The sequence below is a fragment of the Carettochelys insculpta genome, chromosome 2 (assembly GCF_033958435.1).
Source record: "Carettochelys insculpta isolate YL-2023 chromosome 2, ASM3395843v1, whole genome shotgun sequence".
Taxonomy (NCBI): Eukaryota; Metazoa; Chordata; order Testudines; family Carettochelyidae; genus Carettochelys; species Carettochelys insculpta.
In genome coordinates this window covers 109,061,059-109,084,640 of record NC_134138.1, presented here as the reverse complement: position 1 = coordinate 109,084,640, position 23,582 = coordinate 109,061,059, and the positions used below count along the sequence as shown (strand labels likewise).

The following is a 23,582-nucleotide window of genomic DNA, read 5'->3' as shown; positions in this document are numbered from 1 at the left end:
GCACTACACCTAATCTACCTAGATCCCTTGAGAGATCCACAACCTTCACACCAGGCAGTCAAGTCACCATACGGTTCTCCTGGTCATCATAAACCCAACTATCACCCACTACTAATACCTGCCTCCTCTCCCAGGCTATGTCTACACTAGCCAAAAACTTCAAAATGGCTACGCAAATGGCCATTTTGAAGTTTACTAATGAAGCGCTGAAATACATATTCAGCGCTTCATTAGCATGCAGGCAGCCACAGCACTTCCAAATTGACATGGCTCGCCGCCGCACGGCTCGTGCAGACGGGGCTCCTTTACAAAAGGACCCTGGCTACTTCAAAGTCCCCTTATTCCTATCTGCTCATGGGAATAAGGGGACTTTGAAAGTGGCACGGCTCATCCAGACAGGGCTCTTTCGAAAGGACCCCAGCTACTTCGAAGTGCCGCGGCCGCCCGCATGCTAATGAGGCACTGAATATGTATTTCAGCATTTCATTAGTAAACTTCAGAATGGCCATTTGCATGACCATTTTGAAGTTTTTGGCTAGCACAGGCACAGCCCCAGAGGGGCATCCTGTATGTGAGAAGATACCATAAATCCCTTGGAAGGAGGGTCCCAACTATGGGATGATTTCCCTCTGCTGCCACTGACTGCTCTCCTCCCCTGAGCCTTTCATCCTCCTTAGCAGCACTGAGGCTGTCAGACTGCAGCTGGGACAGGACTACAGTGTCCCAGAAAGCCTGATCAACAAATCTCTCTGCCTCTCTTCGCTCGTCCAGGTGAGCCAGCCTGGCCTCTAAAGCCCAAACTTAGTCTGAGGATCAGGAGCTCCTTTCACCAGGTGCATGTGCGCACACACATACACCAGCTTAATCCCCCACTCTGCTGAACTTCTGTCTGTATTTTCTCCTAAGAATAAATCTGATTATATACAGGGTTTTTATTTAAATGTTTGGGATACAGTTTTACATCTGAAGGTGGTCAGAAGTAACTAGCACCCTCTAAGAGCCCGCTCTAAACTCCCTGCTGTTAGCAAATGCCCTGGTTGCTTACTAGCAGTGTTTATGAAGTTCTTGCCTTTGTGATTGTCCCCCCCCTCTGGCTCTGATTGGTTGGTTAAGAGAGGGAGCCAATGAGCAGAGAGTTTTTAATTTCAAATCCTAATTAAGGCTCAGAGCCTTTGAGTATTTCTGTAGCAAGCAAATCACAAGATTTAATTCGGCATTTCACTCTGTGGCTTAGACATGCTCACATTTATGGCAGCTTCCCTGGAGTTGCCAAAGACTTGTGTAACAGACAATTGCACTGCTGGTCTCGGTGCTGAGCTCCTCCCCTCAGCTGCTATTCTAGACCCGATCTTCTTGCACCAGAGAGCACCACTTAGTTCCCCTATGGTGCAACACAGGTGTCTAGGGGCCAGAAGAGAGACTTTCATTCTCAGATAATGAATCTGAATCCAAAAGAAATGGATAGTTGAATAAACTTTTTTTTATTATTTTAAATTCTAGGAGCATTTACATAATTGTAAAGTTAGCTTTAGAAAAATGCCCAGTTCATTGGCTGCCTTAATGAAATTAGAGAGGAGACAGAGGTTTGTTCTCATTTCTGTTTTACAGAACCCAGCAAGGAGGAAGAATGCATACAGAAAGATGTAGGCTAGATTCAAAGAACCAAAAAAGGGCCAGTGTGAAGCAATTCAGAACCACTGGTCAGATTTTGGAGACAGTACTTAGAAAAGGGCACGGAGGGTGCACTGTAATCAGTTATTTGATTATGTGTTCTAGGATTTCTGAAGTAAGGGTCCTTTGCAGGAGTTTGAAGGTGGGTGGTATCCAGCTGGATTTCTAGAACTCTGAAGCAGTAAATGATTTCATGTTGTCAACGGTGGTCCCCTCCTCAACTCAGTCTTTCAGTTGTGAGACCTCATGTAGGTATGCGCCAAGCAGCTTCACTCCCTGGATGTAGTTATTCCTGCAAAGAAAAGAGTTTTGCACATTAGTCTGATCTGGTCTCTGCTCTTGTGCACCCACTAGTGTTAGGCATCAGCTTCTGCAACATTAGTGCATTCTGCTTTTGTCTGCATGAAAAGCTCCCAAACCAAACCAAACAGTATGAAAAGATAAGCAAAGTGGAAAGCTAGCAAAACTGAAGAATTGCAAGCAAGGAGCATGCAGTACTTGGTATAGAGCTTTTTCTCTTCTCCTTGAGGAAGCAACCAGCACCACAGCTGTATTTCAAAGTTTGCACTAGAGAGCCAGCTGATACATTAACAGATGCAGCTGCTTGCAAAGCTCTTTTTGGTATGGCAGCAATTCCAAAAGACACTTGATCAAACCAAACCAATGAAGTGTTTTGTTCAACCTGAAACACTGAGTTGATTGGGGCAGTTAGAGTGTGTATTAATAAAACTGAAAGTAAATGCAAAATGAAACAAATGCTTTCGGTGCTGCTAAGTCTACATTTATCAAAAAAATTTCACCTCATTTGTCCAGTCATGGTGCCCCTTACCTGTTCAGTTTTTCATTCTGAGAATGGGCATTGTCATCTGCAGCGCCAACAGGAAGCAACATTACATTTTTGCCTGTTGCCTCTTCAAAGGTCAGAGTGACAGGGATGCTTCCTCCCTCTCTTGTCAAGTCTGGCTCAACTCCAAACACTAAAAAATCGAAGTGTTTGTCAGTTTTCCTGAGTTTTGGCAACATCCCCCAACATGTTGTTCTACTGGAGCCCCTGCTGTCTTTAGGGATCCCAAAGCACTCTGAAGGGCAGGTCTGACCCAAAAGATGGCCAATGCTTGCAGCTACCAGGAGAATGCAACCAAGGGTAGAACACCTTCTATATTGGCTTTTTGGTCTTCATTCTAGACTTTAATACACAAGAAAAGGTCTAGTATGATGCTAAGGCTGGGGGGGGGGGGGAGGAAATCCCACTTATTGAAGAGATTCTTAGTGAGCCACTACTCACCACAGCACTTTGGATTTTCATCCTAACTTGGCCACATATGACCATGTACATCTTAGTACTATACCTGCTTAGCTCCTTGCTTACCAGCCAAATTGTACCAGCTGAACATCTTGCTGCTCCATTGATAGCATGAGCTAAAGCCACAAAGGGGTCAAGGTGGCCTAGACTTAAAATTCTCAAGTTTTAATGCCACTGACCTGTATTCATCGCTCTTCTGCCAGCCATGTAGTGGGGATGATTGAAGTCAGACACCCATGGTCTTCCACCATGGGCTAGGTAGACTCTGAACTTATTGGGACTTTGTAGCTCAGCAAACTTCTTTGTCAGGTAATCCTGAACCTGTGTTATCAGAAGAGTGAACAAGTCTAGGATTCAACAAGCTAGCAACACATTAAGAAGCATTAGAGAGTTCCTGTTGGGTCATCCTGCTAGATAGCTGAGTTGAAAGTAACGAATGTTAGAGTACCAAAAAGTATGTAGCAGTAAACATTTGCCTGGAGGCTGTTACTGTTACACTCAGAAGAACCAGTGTCTTCCTGCACATGGAAGACATAATGCTCATTGTAGGTGGTGCTAGAATTAAGAATTGGATTAAACTTTACAAATGTACTTTAGCAAAAGACCAGCTGCCAGAACAGAAGTTTTAGCAAGATTAACAATTGGCTAAGTTTGTTACTTGAATTCTAACACACGAAATCCCTAGTCAGATCAGATCCCCTGCACAAAGGCAACTACAGTCTCAAGGAGCTTGTGGTGCTATGGCCAAATCTGCAGAAGAGCTCAGCAACCACCTGCTTTGTTATCAACAGTTGTTGAGTGCTAAGCACCAGAAACTGACTCAGAGGCTGGATCTTAGTGTGGCAACTATCGCCCTCATGGTAAGCTTGCTCAACCAACTCCAGAACTTGCTCATGTTCAATGGTACCAGGAATCTATTTATAGCTGGCATGGTGTGTTAAAGACACAGCAGCAGCCCTATGGGAGCAGAGGGCTGTGCTGGGGGTTCTGCTCCTTTCCCCGCTGGAAGGATAGGCAACAGGGATAGAAGCAGAAGCCAGTAGTTTCTCTGGTGGCTATGCTACAGTACTCCAACCTCACCTCCCCCATTATCTCCAGCACAGCTAAAGGAAGACAAAGTCTCCCCATTCTATGCAACATGGGATGGATGTATAAGGGGATGATGAGGAGTCACATGGAAAGGTTTAGGCCCCCTGCCCCATCTTATTCCCTTCCCCCACCCACCACTGGTGTTTTACTTGCATCACAGTTGACCCACTAGGCGTCAGGTTTACCTACATAATGTTTTCAAGTGTGACTGGAACAGTCTGTAATGCAACCTGGACGCGAGTTATAAACTTGATCTTACAGCTATTGTTCTTTCTGTCCCATGTATTGCAGCTGGACTAAGACACCAACACCATATCAACAAAAAGACTTCAGTTAAGATTCATCCTCTATATGTTGGATCTAAACAAACGTTTTAGAGGACAAAATAAGCCAGAACTGCTGCTGTGGCTGCAAGCTTTTAAACACCGCTGCTGCAAAGGTGGGAGTTTGTAGCCAGAAAGAGCCTGCCCCCTTTTTGCTCTACTTCATCTTGCCGTCCCTAGGTGCTTCAGAGCACGAAAGGGTTAAAAGGAATAGCCCAGCCCTGGAATGCCAAGAGCACAGATGGGCTTATCTTAGCCACGGCCTTTGAAGCTCCGGAGCAAAGCTAAGAACAATGGGCTAATTAAACAGCCAGGCCTCGGACTGCCCTTGGCTAATTACCATTAGCAGATTCGCCCAAACAGGCCCAGACTTGCAAAGAAAAAAAATCTCTGGCCCATTAAGACACAAATACCCCTAATTGTCTCTACCTCACAGGTGTGAACTACACCCTTGAACACCCTGAGAGAGCCAGTATCAGACAGTTTAATTCAATTAAACCAAGGAAGAAGCCTATGTGACCCAATGGGTATAAAGAGGGGTCCGGCAGACCCCCTATTTGAGCTCCAATCATCTTTCCTGATTGACAGGAGGGTGGGGGTCTCCGCAGGTCCCCCTGAGGACGCTCAACTCCTGGAGGAAAAAAAGACAAAGGACTTCTTCCCAAGGGATTGAGGGAAACTGGCCAAGCCACATTGGTAATGCAGGGGTGAGGATAAGACCTGCTAGGTATTTTACTTTTTATTTCTTTTGCATGCATTTAACGAGTATAGATCTATGAACTAGAGTGCATGCTAGCTATTTGTGATGAAAGTATAAACCTTGTAACAATTGTAACCACAAGAGCTTAACTCACTAGGTAACAAATAAAGCAACATTGTAACAGTAAGAGCTTAACTTGTTAGATAAATAAAGTAATTAAGTGGTAACCTGACTCCTCCTGTTACTGTGCCCAGCCAAACACAAAAACAAAGAACCTAGCTGCTTTTCAGCAGCTCTTAGCTTGGTCACTGGTGGGCTCTGCCCCAGGCAGTTGAAATCTCATATTAATACAAGGGCATAGTGGCATCTCACCTGACCATCAGCTAACAGAGTTTGCTTTAAAAATGAACAAGGTTGGAGCTTTTAAGGACAAGGTTCAGCCATTCCCAACTTATACCTGTTTGTTGACATCTTCTGGAGTCATATGTGGCACCAGTCTGATGGAGAATTTGCCAATTACTTTCCTTGGAATCACAGTTTTGGCTCCTGCTGCAGAGAAGGCACCTTCAATGCCATGGAGAGATAAGGACGGGTATCTCCATCTGTGCATTAGAAGATCTTTCTGCAGGAAATATTCAGTGTTAAGATTTACAGGGGAATGCCAAGAATTTTTTGTTGTCTAGAAGTTATTTACAGAAGCCCGAGAAAGCACTGTTCTGTCTGCCAGGAATCTCAAATAAGCATAAGATACTGTATATTAGCACCTTGCTAGTCATGAACAGCATGCATAGGCATTCCACGTTGTTTTGGAGTGGTCCCACAATTTCTGTTAAGATGTTATGAATCAGAAACTTAGACACAAGATTGTCAAATTGTAATCTGAAATTGGGTGATGTTAATAACCTGCTAAGGGACTTGGTCAGATTATGCAGTCATGCTAACAATCACCATTAAGAGAGCATCAACACTTGTCAGCTGCATCTGATACACTAGTATTACCTCTGCATTTAATAGAGGAGAAATAATATAGCTTGTGGCCTCTTGAGTGATCATTTTATCAATACCCTGTCATCTATATCCAGGCTCAATGGCATAAGGATGCAGCTCACCCTCTCATCGGCTCGCTCACACAGGAGATTTGGGGGCAATGAAACTGCTGCTACATGAAGGTAGATTTAAGAATGTGCAAAGGTCAGAGATGTAGCCTAAACTCCTGCCTTATTTAGTCAAGATCAGTTCTTGTTCTGTGATACTACGGAGACTCCTTGAACCTTTAATGTTCAAAGCTGAGGTGTATTACACTGTCTCTGAAACTACTCTAAGCCATATACTACAAAAGTTTGATAACATCATGTACTGTGAGTAACAACCCTGCAAAGGGATAGGCCACCTTATACTCCGAGAGACTTCTGCAGGAGATACATGCTGCCTACCCTTTGGGATAAACTGGAAGCCAGTTTTGCTAGAAATACAGTGCACATTAGCACATAGCAATTAGCAGGTTCTTCATGCAGAAGTCAAGATGTTCCACCTAAGGAAAGGCTGATTACGGCTGCCTCAATAGATCAATTTGGCACTGAAGTGGTCCTTACAGAGGCAGTAAAGGCTTCAACTTACAATACTTGGAATTCGTAAAAAACAGAGGAATTTGAGGAAAGAGCAAAAGAGAAAAGTTAAGAAGCACTGCACTTTTGTGTCATGTAGTAGTTTTGTTGCTCCTGCATCTGCTGCATATTCCTTCAGATCAAAGTCAATCTTCTCATATGATTTCAGCTCCTCATCCGTAACAGGTGCCACAGCTTCATTAATGCCGGGGATAAGGATTTTCCCTCTCTTATCCAGAAGGGAGCCTGCAAAAGAAAGGCCTGCAAGATCAGGGTCTACGACTAAACTTCAGGACAATTTTTCAGAGTGCTGTTTCAGCATCACTGTTAAAAGTATAAAACTTCTGCCATATGAAGTCTGGGTTTCTCTAAATACTTCCTTTGTCAGTAAGAGAAATCAAGAAAGGTAGTTCTAGACATACAGGTTAGAGGCGACTCTTAATGACTAGTTAACCCAGTGAACACACTTGCTAATACTATGAACAGGGTGACTCAACAGCACACAAACCAAGGGACATTTAGCAATTCTTCAGGTCAGCATTCATTGTGAAGTGACTCATGCAATAGGGCTAGCTAAGACCTGCATTCCCTTAAATTCTAAGTCAGAAGTCTAATTATAAGCCTTTTTTCAGACTGTGTGAAATCAGCTTCCTTCGTGGAGAATTGTGTATTACATTTCATCAGATGGCTAAGGGAAAAAGAAGTTACTCACTTGAGTAGTAATGATGGTTCTTCGAGATATGTCCCCGTGGGTGCTCCACATTAGGTGTTGGGCTCGCCCCGGCGCCGCAGATTTCCAAGCTGTCTCTCATCAGGCCGCGCATGCGCCGATGCCCGCCGGTCCTTCATGTTCTTTCAATCACCAGTTCCTGTCAACCGCCCTGTGTTCTGCGTTGTTTTTGTCAGGAGCACTCCAAATTGGGGAGGAACGGGTGGGTAGTGGAGCACCCACAGAGACGCATCTTGAAGTACCATCGTTACTACACAAAAGTAAGTAACTTTTTCTTCAAGTGGTCCCTGTGGGTGCTCCACATTAGGCAACTACCCAGCAGTGACCGCAGAAAAATGGAGGTGGGTACCAGATTTATGTGCAGCTTGCCCTTGAAAGGACTGCTGCCGATAGACGCATATCCCTGTCCAACACCCGGTGAATTGCAGAGTGCTTGGCGAAGGTGTCGTAGGATGACCATGTTGCCACTCTGCGGATGTCCTTTAATGCAACTCCTTTAAAGAAGGCTGTCGAGGTTGCCATTGCTCTAGTGAAGTGAGCCCTGGGCAGAACTAGCAGAGGGGTCTTACGGAGCTCATAGCACATTTTTATGCAGGATACAATGTTATTTGAAAAATTCTTTGTGATGATAGGCCTTCCCCTTTTGATCTGGGTGCAAGACACACCAGGGGCCTATCCATCTTCCGGAAGGTTTTAGTTCTGTCTATGAAAAAGGCTAGCACCCTCCTCACATTGAGTGAATGCAGCTGTATTTCCTTACTCAAGGCATGCAGTCTCGGAGAGAAGGATGGTAGAACTATTTGCTCATTAATGTGGAACTCCAAAATGATCTTTGGAAGGAACACCGGGTGTAATTGCAGGACCACTGCTTCCTTCAAGAAAGTTGCATAGGGTGGCGTTGCCATTATCGTTGCCAGCTCGCTCACCCTGCGGGTTGATGTAATTGTGAGAAGAAAAATAGCTTTGATAGCAAGTATTTGGAGGGATACAGTGGCCAAAGGTTCAAAGGGTGGTCTAGACAGTGTGTCAAGGACCAGGTCTAAGCTCCACGAAGGCAATAATGGTTTCTGCACGGGGTATAGGTTTGTGAGGCCCTTTAGAAACTGTGTGGTAATGGGATGGGCAGATACAGTTGACCCATCTGCCATATGTCGGAATGCCAATATAACTGCAAGGTGGACCTTTAATGATATAGTGAGTCCACCCTGTTTCAAGTCCAGTAAATACTCCAAGATTGTGGGAATGGAGACCTCTGAGGAAGTTAATTGCTTGGACAGACACCAGGATGTAAACTGTTTCCACTTGTAAGAATAGGCCTCCCTGGTAGAGGCCCGTCGACTGCATTCCAGGACCTCTTTTACTCCTTCTGAGAATGTTCTAAGACACTGAGCCACAGATTAGCCATGCTTTGAGGTGAAGCATTCGAGGATGAGGGTGCATTATGGACCCTTGATTCTGCATGAGAAGGTCCGGTACGCTCGGAAGGGGGAGTGGTGGGCAGCATGTCATGTGTAGCAGCAGAGGAAGCCAGTGCTGTCGATCCCATGTTGGGGCTCTAAGTGTGAGGCACACCTTCTCCCTCCTTGCTTTTTCCAGGAGGTTGTGCATGAGTACTGTGGGAGGGAATGCATATAGCAAGGGGTCCTTCCATGAGAGCAGGAAGGTGTCCCCCAATGAGTCTTGTCCATTGCCTGCTCTGGAGCAGTACTGAGGGCATTTCCTGTTGGCATAGGTGGCAAACAGTCAATCTGAGGAAACCACCGCCCCCCCCCCCCCCCCCCCGTCGAATATGCTGTGGAATAGATTGGAGCGATCTGCCACTCGTGTGTGAAAGAAGAATGCGTGCCCAGCTGATCTGCTCTCACATTGTGGACACCAGGTAAGTACGAGGCTCTGTTGTTTGTGATGCACCAATTCCACAGTCTGACCACCTCAGTGCATAGTGTGCGGGATCTGGCTCTGCCTCGCCGATTGATATAGTGCATTGTGGAAGTGTTGTCGGTATTGACCCCAACTACCTTATTTCATAGGTATTTGTGGAAGTGCCTGCATGCATTGAACACCGCCCTGAGCTCCAGTACGTTTATGTGCATTGCCATCTCCGTGGGGGACCATTTCCCCTGTGTTGCTTTGTTGCCCATGTGTGTCCCCCCCTCCTATGGGGGAGGCATCTATTGTAAGAAAAACTGCAATTTGCGGTTGGTGGAAAGGCACCCCTGAGAGCAAGTTCTCAGGGTCTGCCCACCATGCTGGAGACTTTCGCACTTCCACTGGGGGAAGATCTTTTTGTGAGTGGTCAGTGCCGCTGCCTCCGGTGCCTGGGATCTCTCTGCAGGCATCAGTGCCATTGGTGCCACGCCCACCCGGTGCCTCCCTGTGCAGTTCCACAAGCATCGTAACCTCTGGCACCGCTGGGCCCCATGCTGGAGCCTCCAGTGCCTGCCACTTCGGTGCTGCCTCTTTGCCATTCAGAGCCCCAGGCACTGTCTTATGTTCTGCTGCCTTGAACAGCAAGCACTTCACGGAGCTATGCCTCACTCATCCTGTTCACAGATACCACTGGCAAGGATTGAATAGGAGATATCTTTTTCTTGTGCATTGAGGAGGTCAAAGAGGTTGCCTTCCTCTTATGCTGAAAAGCCTTGTCAAAAAAGTCATTTTTAGCTTCATCTCCCTGTCCTTCCTTGCTCTGGCTGTCAGTTTGGAGCAGTGAGGACATTTGAGGCATCATGATCATGAGGGTTGGCCAGCAGCCTGGGAGTGAGGGGGGGTGGCCTCCTTGGCCATGTGGGGTTGGCCTGTGGGAGTTTCAAACTGGGACAGAGGAATTTTTTGGCTCCTCCCTTTTCTGTCCTCTGGTCCTCCTTCTTTCCAGCCATAGAGACAAACAAGAGTATCTCCCTCCAAAAACACACCCTCCAATCTTCTGAAAGTAGGGTAAAGTTTAAATAAATCCATTAGGGCTTTATTGTTTTATGATTTGAGAAGTGGGATCTGATGTGCATGCACTTTTTAGAAATGTTATTTACTCTCCTTGTAACTAAGTTCTAGGCCCATGGTGGAGGCTCCCCATTTGTTTTACTTTGTGAGTCTGCCAGCCAGTCATAAGGCTTGCAACATGAACATTGTTGTAATAGAAGTTCTCTTTCTTTATTAACTGGTATTGGTTAACGTTTGTGTCCTGGTTTTTCACTTTTGGGGCTGAGATTTCCCCAAGTAGTTGCTCCCTGGTTTCCTTGTTATTACTTGGGTGGTGGCTGTGCATTTTATCCCCATAACATATTTCCACCCCCCCCACTTTTTAAAAAAAGAAGCCGTAATAATGGGCCTCTCCGAAACAGCAAATGCATTTGCTATGGCCATCAGAGACAATCATAGCTTTGCAGCATAATTTGCCTTTTTTTAAACCCTGGCGGAGAGACATTTTTCAGAAGTACTTAACGACTTTTAACTTTAAACAAAGTACTTAGCTACTGACAGCTAACAGATAAGGTTCACAGCCTCTGGAGATGCCTCCGGTGGCCGGCTAACTGCCTCTTCCTTCTCTTCTCCCTCTTTTTTTTTTTTTTTTTTTTAAAGACTATATACAGAAGAACTAACAGTTTAAGAGAATGAGGAAAAACTAGCGATTATATTAATAGTGTATTATCCGTCTTAGGCGTTGGAGCCGAAGTGAATTCCGTCTACAGCTGTTGGCGGTTGAGAGGACCTGGCATGGACTAGATTGTGCACATGACCAAAAGCATGCAAAGGACTGGCATGCATCAGTGCGTGTGCAACCAGAGCTGAGATACAGCTTGGAAGTCTCCAATCTGCAGCACTGGGGTGAGTCTGACACCTAATGTGGAGCACCCATGGGGACCACTCGAAGAAGCAGCAGCCATATGCCGTCAAGCCTGAGATTCAGGACCATAAGTCAGCATCCCTTTCAGTTTTCAAAAACCAAAAAAAAGAAACCACCCCCACACCCCTCAGCCAAACTCCCTCCTCAAGTCAGCATTTGTGTTTGGATTCTTATGCATCTCACATGGACTGCCACAATTTCAGTGTGGGTTGCTAGTTCAGTCAAACAGCACCCAGTAAATTTCAAAATAGGGCCTTTTACAGTGTAAATTAACGATTTTAACTTGAACCAAAGAGCTTCTTTTTTATGCATTATATATACTTAGCCAAACAGACTGGCCTACACTTACATTGCAGCACAGAAGGCAAATGTGTATTTCTTACCCATCAGAACGACGAGATCTGTCATGGCTTCATGTATTACACCACCATGAACTCCAGAGTGAAGGTCTTTATCACTGCATTCCACCTGGTTTGAAGTAAATAAAGCTTGTGATCAGACAGTTTCAGCAGCATTTATAAATGGCCTATATCAAAGTAAGGTAAACAAACATTCTGAAGTGGCAGATTATTAAAAACTACTCCAGATGCTTACAATGTATTATTTGAATGTGATAGCAGCAAGAAGCCTCTATGAGGATTAGGGCTCAGTTGTGCTAGAAATTGCACAAGTGTACCATAGACATTTCTTATTCCGATTCAGTATCTTCAATCTACTTACAAAACCCATTTGACATGTTATTCAACCTATGGGTATCTTATCTCACATCACAAAATGGTCAGTGGTCTAGATTAAACACACCTGTGTGTAAACTTCGCACTAGGAGCATGTGTGTCATTGCTATGTCAGCAAAATATCCTGTACAACAGGTTGAGACATAATGTCCTCCCACAGTGCGATACAGTTGCTCAGAGCTTCTGATGCACAGGGCACCCAGGAATAGAGCTAATTATGTCATTCTGGAAGATAGACTTGTTCTCGTTCAAAAGAGCATAGATGAGCATTGGATGCATCAGGATATTAAAGGCAAAGAATCAAAATAGCTTTTTGAACAAAGATTGCAAAAAACTTGAGGTAAACACACACCACCCAGCAGCAGGAACGAATAATTTATCCTTCTGACTTTACCTCTATGAAAAAGTAGCAGATTCCTCTGAGTCCATATGTAATACAGGGCTTTTTCTTGCCTAACCAGTAGTTGTCAGAGATGCAAACATAATCTACATCTTTGAAGAAAGTGTCTTTTTGAGACATAATCAGTTCATCAAGGCCTTCAGAGCCAGACTCCTCCATTCCTTCCAGACAGAACTTGATGTTCACTGGTACTTCCTTTGGAATGAAACAAGCAAGAAACCAGTCATTGTTTTAATACTAGTTCATGAAGATTTATGGTGTCTACTTGTGATTAAAATAAGTGTTGAATACTGGCACTCTTAGTTCCAGGACAGAAACATTCACATGTCTTTGTAAAGTGCTTGAAGTGATGAAGTCCTTATTGTCAGCAGAAGTGCAGAGTGCAATTAGGGCAGCACTGCCAGAAACACGTTCTATTTGAAGAATAACTTCAGTGACTGCGAAGGTGGCATCTACAGGGGTGGGGGAAGAGGGAATTAAACAGTGCAACACCTAACTTTCAGGTACCTTCCTGTTCAGTGACATTCGCAACCCTAAAAATAGAAAGACTTCAGGAATGCCACACACACACACACACACACACACACACACACACAGGGAGAGAAAAAATTAAGTGCCAAAAAGGGGATTCATAAATGCTGTGCACAAGTGCCAGCTGAGCTAGCCAGCAGAACTAAGGAAGGGGGCGTGACCTAAGCCCTACTCCTCAAAGGCAGTTAGGCCTATGGTGCTAAGTGAGGGAATCTGCTTCCTTCCACCCAGGAGTTGCTCCTGGCGTAAGATGTCTAAGACAGGCCAGTTCTTTTTCCACAGGGTCATGGTGGGGCATGAGACCAGTTCCATGCCTCCCCACTCTGCCCCATAGCTTTTAGCCCAGTCAGAGCACACACCCAAGATGTGGGAGACAAGTTTGAACCCTCATTTTGCCCGATGTAGAGCAGGGATTTGAACTTGAGTCTCCCATATCCCAGAGAAGTGACCACTACAGAGTCACTTTCTGGCCAAATTAATGTTTACTTTACACACAGTGAAACCAAGCCCCAGAAACAGGAGAGAATGAGAGGCTTGTCCCACAAATCCCCATAGCCCAGCAGATAGGGCATCTCCTGGGAGGTTCAGATCCCTGGCGCTATTCCAGAGAAAGCAGAATCTGAAGCCCAAGACTTACATCCCAGAGGAGGGCTCTGAACACTGGGCTGGGAAGTTTAAGGGCCCTTGTCTAGGTTGGGGTTCGTCAGAAAGCCCTAGCAGATCAAGACTCAGGCACTAAGATTCTATTGTCCTTGGGGGGGGGCGGGGGTGTGGAGCGGAGAAAAGAATGCCTAGTCTGTGAATCCATGGGCAACAAAGGAGTTGCTAGCCAGTGGCAGAATTTGGGCAGCACTGGGCCACCCTGCCTGCTGAAATCTAGATGCCTGAAGGACTTTATTGGTAGAAGCTTACATGCTTTGGGGAGTTCAGCTATTTACAGAGTCAAGCAGTAGTTTGTAAAGGCCAGTGATGCCTAATGGTTGCATTCAGGCACTTAAATCCCCCTTGCGACTAATGGGGGGCGGTGCCGGGGGCTTCATATGTGGTCCCTTTCACACTTGTTCTGAGAGCTAGTTGCTCTTATCAGTTTTGCTCGCTATTCTTTCCCACAGAAACATGCGCCATCTCAGCAGTGATGAGCAGCACTTGGAAAGATCTCCTCATCCATGACTTGTTGGATTTTATACAATTCATTGTACACATTTATACAATTATACAAGTTATACAGTTCATTTCATTCCATGTTTGCCTAATAAAAACACTGAGGGCGGACAACTATTAAGTGTGTAAGTGCTGCTCAAAAAGAGGCAAAGCTGACTTGTCAGACTGGTTATGCTGGAACTAAGTTGTGCAATTAATATACAAGGTCTAACTTAACATTATGTCAGGCTTAGATTAAATCAATAATGATTAAATAGTGGTGTAATAAATCACTAGACTTTTGACTGGCCTGTACCTGGGACAACCTTTGTACCGTCTTACAAGAAGCAGCTGAGTTTAGCAGAATACATGTTCGATACAATACCTGTTTCGTTTGTTGATAAGCTTCAATGGCACTGAGCCAGGCAAGCACTGGACCTTTGTCATCTGTTGACCCTCGCCCATACAGTTTTCCTACAGCAGCCAGATATGGAAGGGGTGGGAGAGAGAATTAGATACATTGGAGGAGAAAGTCCATATAAAGTCTTTTGCATAAAGCTTGACCCCAATATACTTTGATTCACACAGGCACACCTTAACAGGCTAGCAGTACGCGGCTCACATCAGACATTCCTAGCATTATTGCATGCATCTCTGCCTCACATTCTTCCAGGCTAGCAAAACAAGCATCACCTTAGGCTCAGAGTTATGGCCTAGCATCAGTCATGTCAAAAAAAAAAAAGCCACCTGCAGTTTTCCTTTGAAAAAGGAAATTAAATATTGAAAATATTCTCCTTTTCTGCTGAGATTTAGCATGTTGTTTGTAAAATGTGTACGTGATCAAGTCACAAGAGCGCTAAGCGGACTTTAGGGCCAGGTCCCTGCTACTCTTCTCACAGCCAAGTACAGATTAGTAATATCAGGAAACAGTATTCTAATCCCAGGCAGTAAAGGACTCTGATCTAGTAGAGAAATGAGAACTGGTGGCTGGAAGCTGATGTCAAGCAAACTCATGAGAATTGAGGCATGTTTCTGACTAGTCAGAGCAACTAACAACTGGAACAAGCTATCAAGAGACGAGGTGTGGGGGAGGGAAATCAATACAACTAGATGCATTTCTGGAAAATATGCATTAGTCTAACAAGTTATTGGGTTCAAAACAGAGCCCAGGAATTGGGTTACAATCATATGGCCTATGATATACAGGAGGTCAAAACAGATAATCTCATAAGAACATAAGAACGGCCATACTGGGTCAGACCAAAGGTCCATCTAGCCCACTATCCTGTATGCCGACAGTAGCCAATGCCAGGTGCCCCAGAGGAGGTGAACTGAAGACAGTGATCAAGTGATTTGTCTCCTGCCATCCATCTCCTGCCTTTGACAAAAGGCTAGTCACCATACCTTCCCCCTTGCTAATAGTCATCTATGGACCTAACTGCCAAATATTTATCAAGCTCTTTTTTAAACTCTGTTAGAGTCCTAGCCTTCACAGCGTCCTCTGGTAAGGAGTTCCACAGGTTGACTGCGCTGTGTGAAGAAAAACTCATTAGTTTTGAACCTGCTACCCATTAATTTCATTTGGTGTCCTCTCGTTCTTATATTATGGGAACAAGTAAATAACTTTTCGGTATTCACTTTTTATACACCTCTATCATATCGCCCCTCAGTCTCCTCTTTTCTAGACTGAAGAGTCCCAGTCTCTCTAGCCTCTCCTCATATGGGACCCGTTCCAAACCCTTAATCATTTTAGTTGCCCTTTTCTAACACCAATATCTTTTTTGAGGTGTGGCGACCACATCTGTATACAGTACTCAAGATGTGGGCATACCATAGTTTTATGTAGGGGAAGTAAGATATTCATCTTATTTTCTATCCTTTAATTATTCCTAACATCCTATTTGCTTTATTGACTGCTGCTGCATACTGCATGGATGTTTTCAGAGAACTATCCACCATAATTCCAAGATCCCTTTCCTGATCTGTTGTAGCTAGATTTGCCCCCCCATCATATTGTATGTGTAAATTGGAGTTATTTCCCACCCCCCCATGTGCTTTACCTTACGCTTACCCACATTAAATTTAATTTGCCATTTTGCTGCTCAATCACTCAGTTTGCTGAGATCTTTTTGAAGTTCTTCACAGCCTGCTTTGGTTTTTGACTATCCTGAACAGTTTGGTGTCATTTGCAAACTTTGCCACCTCACTGCTTACCCCTTTCTCTAGATCATTGACAAATAAGTTGAACAAGATTGGTCCCAGGACTGACCCTTGAGGAATGCCACTAGTTACCCCCTTCCATTGTGAAAATTTACCATTTATTCCTACCCTTTGTTTCCTGTCTTTTAACCAGTTCCCAATCCATGAAAGGATCTTTCCTCCTATCCCATGACCACTTAATTTACATAAGAGCCTTTGGTGAGGGACCATGTCGAAGGCTTTCTGGAAATCTAAGTATGCTGGATCCTCCCTGTCCACATGCTTGTTAGCCCCTCTGGTCTTTGAAATCTAACTAGGCATGGAATTGCCACCCCACCTCTGCCACCCCCCAAACATTCAGTCAGCAGACAAATATTCTGCAGGATACTGCTTTTTAAAAACATTTAGTATTTGAAGGGGTACTCTGCAGGCGAAGGAGTTCACCTTCATACAAACAAAACATACTGTCTAAACATTCTCACAAAACAAAAGTATAGTGTTACATTCCAGAAACACACTTCCTTTGTATAGCTGCTTTCCTGTTTAGTTCAGCTTCTAATCTTTGAAGTGACTAAAAATTGCTATCAGTCTCAATGTTCACAGGCAATTACATTTAAGCTGATAATTTACATGCCAAGTCTCAGCCTTGGCCATTTAGAGGTAGAATCAAGTATTTGGTGATTTGGCTATTAGATGGATTCCTTTAACCCCTGCCCCCCACCACACACACACACACACACACACACACCCCTTCTCTACTATTACCAATGTTGAGAGATTTTAAGCTCAAGTCTGTTAAGGCAGTTTACTAAAGCCAAGAAGCAGTAACCAATAGACACATGAAGTATTATGAGCTCAGTCCTAGGCTATGTCTACACTAGAAGCATCTGTCTACAGAAGATACTGTTGGAAGACAGGTTCTGACAACACATTGGTCGACCGATCACATCTACACATAAAAGCGGATTCATCTTTTGATCTGCTCTGGCAACAAAAGGGCCTCCTGGAGCCTCTATACATTTTTTTTTTGTTGAGTTTCTGTCAAAACACATTGTGCATATACACAGTCCAAGTTTTGTCTACAAAAACTGTATAGTATAGACATAGCCCTAGAGTTTAACCAAGCTGTGTGTAGCATGAGAAAAATAAAGTAAAGGGGTTGATATGTACCTGTCATTGCTACAAACCTAAGGCCAGCCAGGACCCAGACCATGGATGTTGCTGGATAAGAGAGTACCAGATTTGAGAAGTGCAACCTGTACTACTTTGTGTTGCTCCAATAGCACAGAATCTGTGCAGCTCTTTTACTAACTACCAGCAATGATTTAATTAGCCACACTATCAAATCCAAGTTACTCCAAACACTTGAAGCTCAGCAACACCAAGTGGGTATCAAAAAGTGACAGGGTTTAAGTAGCCTGTTTGTAAAGCACTGATCAATACATACGCCAGGTTAAACAGGCTATGCTATTGAAAAGATAAGATCCATTTAAGATAGAGCTTGAGATTCAAAGGTTGTATGACAAATTATAGACAGCTTGTGGTCTGCTGAAATATAAAGAGAAATCTCAGTAGCACAGGTGTTAAAGAATCAGGAGAGAGGAAAATAGTATTTTTAAGAGACTTCACTGTGGCTGGCTCTGCATGCGTATCAAAGGAGTAGTCGTATGATCACCCAAGGGGAGGTGTTCCCTCGCCGCATCCCATAGCCTTTTGGGTCAGTCTGCCCAAGGGAAAAGTTCCCCAAGCACAAGTTTTGTACAAGGCAAGCTACACTGTTCTATGACACCCCATAGGCAGTGGGAAACACCACCTGCCTGAGACAAAGCAGACACCAGAATGTCCTTTCTGGCTTGTGCTGCAAGTCACATGGCAGCCCCGGGAAGGTGCATCAACCAGGGCGTCAGGACTGTTTAAGTCCTGACAGGTGTCATTTTAATGCCCTATGCAGCCCAGAATCCCAGAGTCAATGGTGATCAGAGTTACTTCCCTTGCTCTGCTAGTTTCCACCACAGAAGAATTCATCCCTAGCAACCTACTGCTTACGACCAGTCAGTTATCACAGAAAGAGATGGCAAATTCAACATTGCCATTTCATTGTGGTAATGAGGGAAAGAATGTGCAAGCACTGCTTGAATTGCTGGAGAGGGAAGGAAACATGTCTAACTTGGACAGTTCACATTTTCCCCTTCCTTCAAAAGCAGGACTGGATCATTATTTTGTTCTTAAGGAAGGTTTGAAAGTTTGGAAAAAGGTTCCAGCACTTTCTCCACCCTACCCACAGGGGAAGGCATCCCAGTTTGGAGTTCCAGATAACACCTGTTAGGACTCTCCCTAGAAGGCCTATAGCTCTTACCATCTCTTTCTACCAAGGTGAAGGGTTCACTGTCCCAGCCATCTTCCAGGGCTGCAGGTTGGACGTCCAGATGCCCATAAATGCACACTGTTTTCTTTTGTGGATCGCAGCCAAGTTTGCCAAGAATAATAGGTGGTAATGGGATCTCTGACCCATCAGGGAGCTGGAAATAAGAGGAACTTTAGAAAGTATCCTGTTGTAACAGATGAGTGAGTAAAGTACTTACAGTTTTAGACCCATAATTTGGTTTTGTAGGAGCAGGTGAATGTAAAACCACACACACTTGGGCTATGTCTGCACTACAGGGTTTTGTCAACACAACAGGCATTTTGTCAACAAAACCAGCAGACTGTCCACACTAACAATGCACTCTGATATACTGTTGACAGAACTTTGCAATTCTGTTGACAGACTTCCATCTTGTGGGGAAGAGACAGAACCCCCTTCCCGACAAGCTCTGTCAACAAAAATAGTTTGTGGATGCTCTGGTGACCCAGAAGCCTTGTCTGTCGACAGAGGCCCCCCCTCAGCAGACTGGTCTGCTGTGCTTCTGGTCAGCTGTTCTGCTGAGTGTGCAGCCAGGCAGTCTGCCCACTTGTCAGCGCCATCTGCAATCAGTCAACGGAAGTTTTGTTGGAAGATCTGACAGTAACTTCAGTTGCCAGATCACTCTAGTGTAGACGTAGCCCTGGTTTTATTTAAAAGCATATCGTCTGAGTAGTTTTAACTGCTCCCTGCACCCAGCCCAAGTTTTCAGCAAACCAAGCACAGCCGGACCATACAAGTTTGAGAGAATGTTATTTACAAGACAAGTGCAGCAAAAACACTGACGTGGTGTAAGTACTTTGGATGATGAACTTAAATTTAACATTCTTGCCTATAATTTTAAGGGGAAAAAGACTTCTCTACATAAGGTAAGCTGCTAAAACACAAGGTGTGGTGTTTGATCCCTAACATTAACAAAAGCATATGAAGAGCTGAACTCAAGTTTCATATTCGATTCTGTACTCTTAAGTTCTTCTGTGGCCTTGCCCACGTAAGTTTTTTTTTTTTTTAAAAAGGACGTGGCATACCTACCTCTAAATCTGGTGTGTCTATACACATGGTTTACACTTAGTTATGTTTATTAGTCATACTTCTCCCATGTCAAAGGCCTGAGCAGACTCATCTTGAAAGCTTTTTTGGCTTTCTTGCCAAATAGGCAAGACCTCTAACTTGGCCTGTTGAAGTGGTCTAGCTCAGGTCACTCGAACATCCCAGATTCTAGCTGGCTCACATATACTGCCTCAACATGACACTGTCTTCTGGCAAGGTGGTAACTCTTTTCCCAGAATGCAAAGTAGGGTAGGTAATAGAAAGTTTTGATTCACAGCTCATACTTCGCCATCTATCATGGGGCTACAACTAGCATCACAACTGTTCTAGGCAGTTAAACTGCATCACAAAGCAGTTCTTTTAAACAAAGCTGTCCATGTAGCAGAGGCGGAGCCCAAGAACACATTAAGTTACATGTTACAATCAAGGGTTCAGCAATTTACCATGTGCTTACTGTCACACACCAATAAAGAGATTTATATGACACAAACACTTATCAGAGATAATTGTACAATACTGGCATGGTGTTTAAATGCACTTCAGGACAAAACTGAAGACAGCAGCCTGAAGTTTTAAGTTCACTAGGTGCAATTCCAACCTTCAGTTTAACACAGGCAAGCACGTTTTGGGGTGGGGAGAAAGGGAGAACAGGAAACTTAAAATAATTGCTTTGCATCACTTCAAAAAAATTCACAACAGATGCACCAATCTCAGTACACAGTCACCATATCCTTTATTTGGCCGTAATTTGTCAACGGAAGACCTCAGAAGCACTGTTCCCTCTCATTTTTACCCCCCATATCATGGGCAGGATAAATTTTGGTATGTGACTCAAGGCACATGAGGATGGGCACCACCACCAAACATGTACCGCTTACTAAAGGTGGCTGTGAGTGCTCTGCGAATCAGCTGGACAGCACCTGAATCTCTTGTGCTCAGCTTACATGGAGCACCGCTCTGAAGCCAAATCCTGCTCCTTCAGTTATTTTTGGTACTGTTTATGTGCCAACAAGAATCACGTAGCTTGAGGGGGTCATATTTAGCAAGTCGTATTCTTTCAAGGATTTTATGCCTAGATGTTCTCCATCACCAAATATGCTTTTATCAGGCCATCTCACTACCTGGAACAAGCTTTAATCCCCTTAAATATTAAACTAGGCTTGCATCTAGATAAGTCAAAAAGACAGGGCAAAGACCATTCTTTAGATTAGAGGAACCTCCAGTGCATGGCTTCTGCACGGAGTCACCTTGGGAGCTTCACCAGTTAGGCACCCCCATCTCCTGTCCCTTCACCTCCCTCCCACACCTGGTCTCTGCCACACCAGCAGCCAATTTCTGCCCCACTCCAGTGCTGGTGGGGGGGCAGGGGTGCCCAGAAGAGTTAATCTGGCATTAGGGGTTAGCTCTAAACCTCAGTTTCTCCCCCCGCCCCCCACCTATGGGGCTGAAGCTTGAGGAAAGTGAAGTGTTGTCTATTCCCCTCTCCACCCCAACACACCTTTGGGCCCTGATTGGGGTTTTTTTTTTTCTTTTCTTTTTTTAAAATTTTTACTTCACTTGTGTGAAGGCCCCTAACTCATTTTTCTGTGGGTCAATAACTCTCACCCAGCCCTACCAAGCTTCCCCTGCCCTGCCTTAGACTATAAACATAGAAATAATTGATGAGAGACACTGCATAACCAATGCAGCTATTGTGCTGTTGAAAGTCTGTGCAGTGTCAAAAACCTAGGCATGCTGTCTGGTAAATAAGTACTCTTAGTATTTACCAAGAAAGTCACGTTCATTGTGTGCATAATTCCCCCTACATTTACACTCTGCAGTTACCAGAACAGCACAGCAATTTACAAGTTTGGCATCAGAAATACTGCCAGTGTTGCACTGAGTCAAGTCAAGCCCTGCCTATAGTAGGCTATGCCTGTTCCAAATTATAGTTTCTGAAGTAAGAGTAAGAAGAATTTAAACCCAGAAGATCCAGTTAGCCTGAGAAACTCTCCAAATACCATTTCCTAATGACCTCTGGGAGCAACAGGATGCGTGAAACATTTGCTATCTGCTGGCTTAGATTTAAATTGTGTGGTCACACACATTATCGTGTATTACTTGTACTATGACTCTTCACTTTCAGTTGTTCCTTCAGTACGTCCCAGACTCTTGTTATCAGTGTCTACAGCTCCTGAAACATTTAACATTGTAGCACATACTCCCACAGAATCTACTTTGGGGATCAGATCTGGGATCGGAAGTGAACTAGGTCTCAGTAACTGAACAAGTTAGTGTTAACAAGAGACTTCGCACAGGGCAGTAGGAGAAATAGGAACCTGCTCCCATTTGGGCAACTGCTGCTCACCCACATATAGGTTACAGCCTGATGCTGGGGTCACTTTTTCAGTGATCTAACTGGCTTGCAGGATGCAAGTATTCTGCCAGAGGAATATCTTCTAATAACGTGGGAGCAACTCCCTAAGCAACTCTTCATACCTTTTGGGTGCCGATATTTATGAGTTCAGTTGTGCCACCCAGTCGCTCAACGTCCTTAGCAGCAACTTCCATCATTCGCTTCGTTTCTTGCCTCTTTTCTGGCCATGCCGACACACTTTGAATTGCCACCCATTGGGCCAGCCGCTATTTGCAGACAAGAGATTTATTGAGTAGGTTTACTGCGTGTGTATCCAGACTGCTCAGTGTAGTTGATTAAAGGCACTTTAGCAATGCATTATGTAGTGTACAAGTTTGATATTAACCTTTGGTTGTACAGTTTTTTGTTTTTTTTTTTTTTAACAAGACTTGGTGATTGAGGGTCAGTACAATACGATAGCAGTTACAAGTGAAAAAGCATTCTGCATAGATGACTTTTGATGAACATGTCTCTCCCACCACAATCATATACAGTAGCAAAAGGAGGAAAGTGTTCAGTCTTTACTGACTTAGTACAAGAATATAAGTGCATTACAGCACAGACATGCCCTACTTTTCTACTAGTGGTGCTTTTCTTCACCATCTAGTGCCATACCTGTTTTAACAGGTTTTTGAAAAAGATTAGTTCTTGCCTTTCCCATTAGTGGTCCCAGGAATATAGCCTTGGGCACCTGTGTTGATTACTCCTATATCCTTACTGACACAAGAGCCATGCAAAGTTTAAGCGCTATATTGAAGTTCCTCCAGAAGTTTTGATAAATGAGAATTGTATTACCATTCTCCTAAGCAATGTGTGAAAATCTAGCATGCAACAGCCCTTTTTCTGTCTAGATATTCCTAGAATGCCTGACATGTATAAAAAACAAAAAAAAGTCCTGGGGCACCTCACAGACAAGCAGATTTTTGGAGCATAAGATTTCATGGGCAAAGAAGTGAGTCTTTGCCCACAAAAGCTTATGCTCCAAAAAAAATCTGTTGTTACTTTATAACAGGTGTGTCCAATACAAATTCAAAGATCGCCATACTTATGGTTGTCTTTCCATATTCGCCACATTACTCGCACTCCTAGCCCCCACACCCCTGCAATAAATGCCATCCCCCTGCTTCAGAGCCAGGCACCCCCAGCCCTCCCATTCTAATTCAATACCAGAGCTTCCAGAGCCGCTGCTGGGGCCACCATGCACTTCTCTCACCAAGTGGTGGAGTGCACTCATGGAACAGGTGGATGGCACTCCCCATATGCAGCCGTAAGGATGAGCTGTATTTAAAGGCTCCAAGAGTCACATGCAGCTTGAGGGACACAGGTTGGCCAACCCGCTGTATTCACCACAACATGGTGTCCTGGTCACCCCGTGGCAAGTAGCAGACATATTGGACAGCACAGGTCTATAAGGTGCCACATGACTTCCTGCTGTTTTTCAGATATAGATTAATATGTCTACCCCTCT

The 23,582-nt window shown here is 44.3% G+C and overlaps 1 protein-coding gene across 1 annotated transcript in view; it reads right to left on the bottom strand.

Moving 5' to 3' along the window:
- Positions 1-1,462: 1,462 nt before the first annotated feature.
- CNDP2 (carnosine dipeptidase 2) overlaps positions 1,463-23,582 on the bottom strand; it is a 28,538-nt gene continuing 6,418 nt past the window's right edge. The window contains exons 3-12 of the mRNA XM_074985866.1: positions 22,198-22,341; positions 18,625-18,787; positions 14,455-14,543; positions 12,393-12,593; positions 11,648-11,732; positions 6,776-6,936; positions 5,544-5,708; positions 3,154-3,295; positions 2,501-2,648; positions 1,463-1,963 (exon numbers count right to left, since the gene is read on the bottom strand). Coding sequence (XP_074841967.1) covers positions 1,894-1,963; positions 2,501-2,648; positions 3,154-3,295; positions 5,544-5,708; positions 6,776-6,936; positions 11,648-11,732; positions 12,393-12,593; positions 14,455-14,543; positions 18,625-18,787; positions 22,198-22,341 — 1,368 coding nt within the window. The 3' untranslated portion in view covers positions 1,463-1,893. The remainder of the gene's footprint in view (positions 1,964-2,500; positions 2,649-3,153; positions 3,296-5,543; positions 5,709-6,775; positions 6,937-11,647; positions 11,733-12,392; positions 12,594-14,454; positions 14,544-18,624; positions 18,788-22,197; positions 22,342-23,582) is intronic.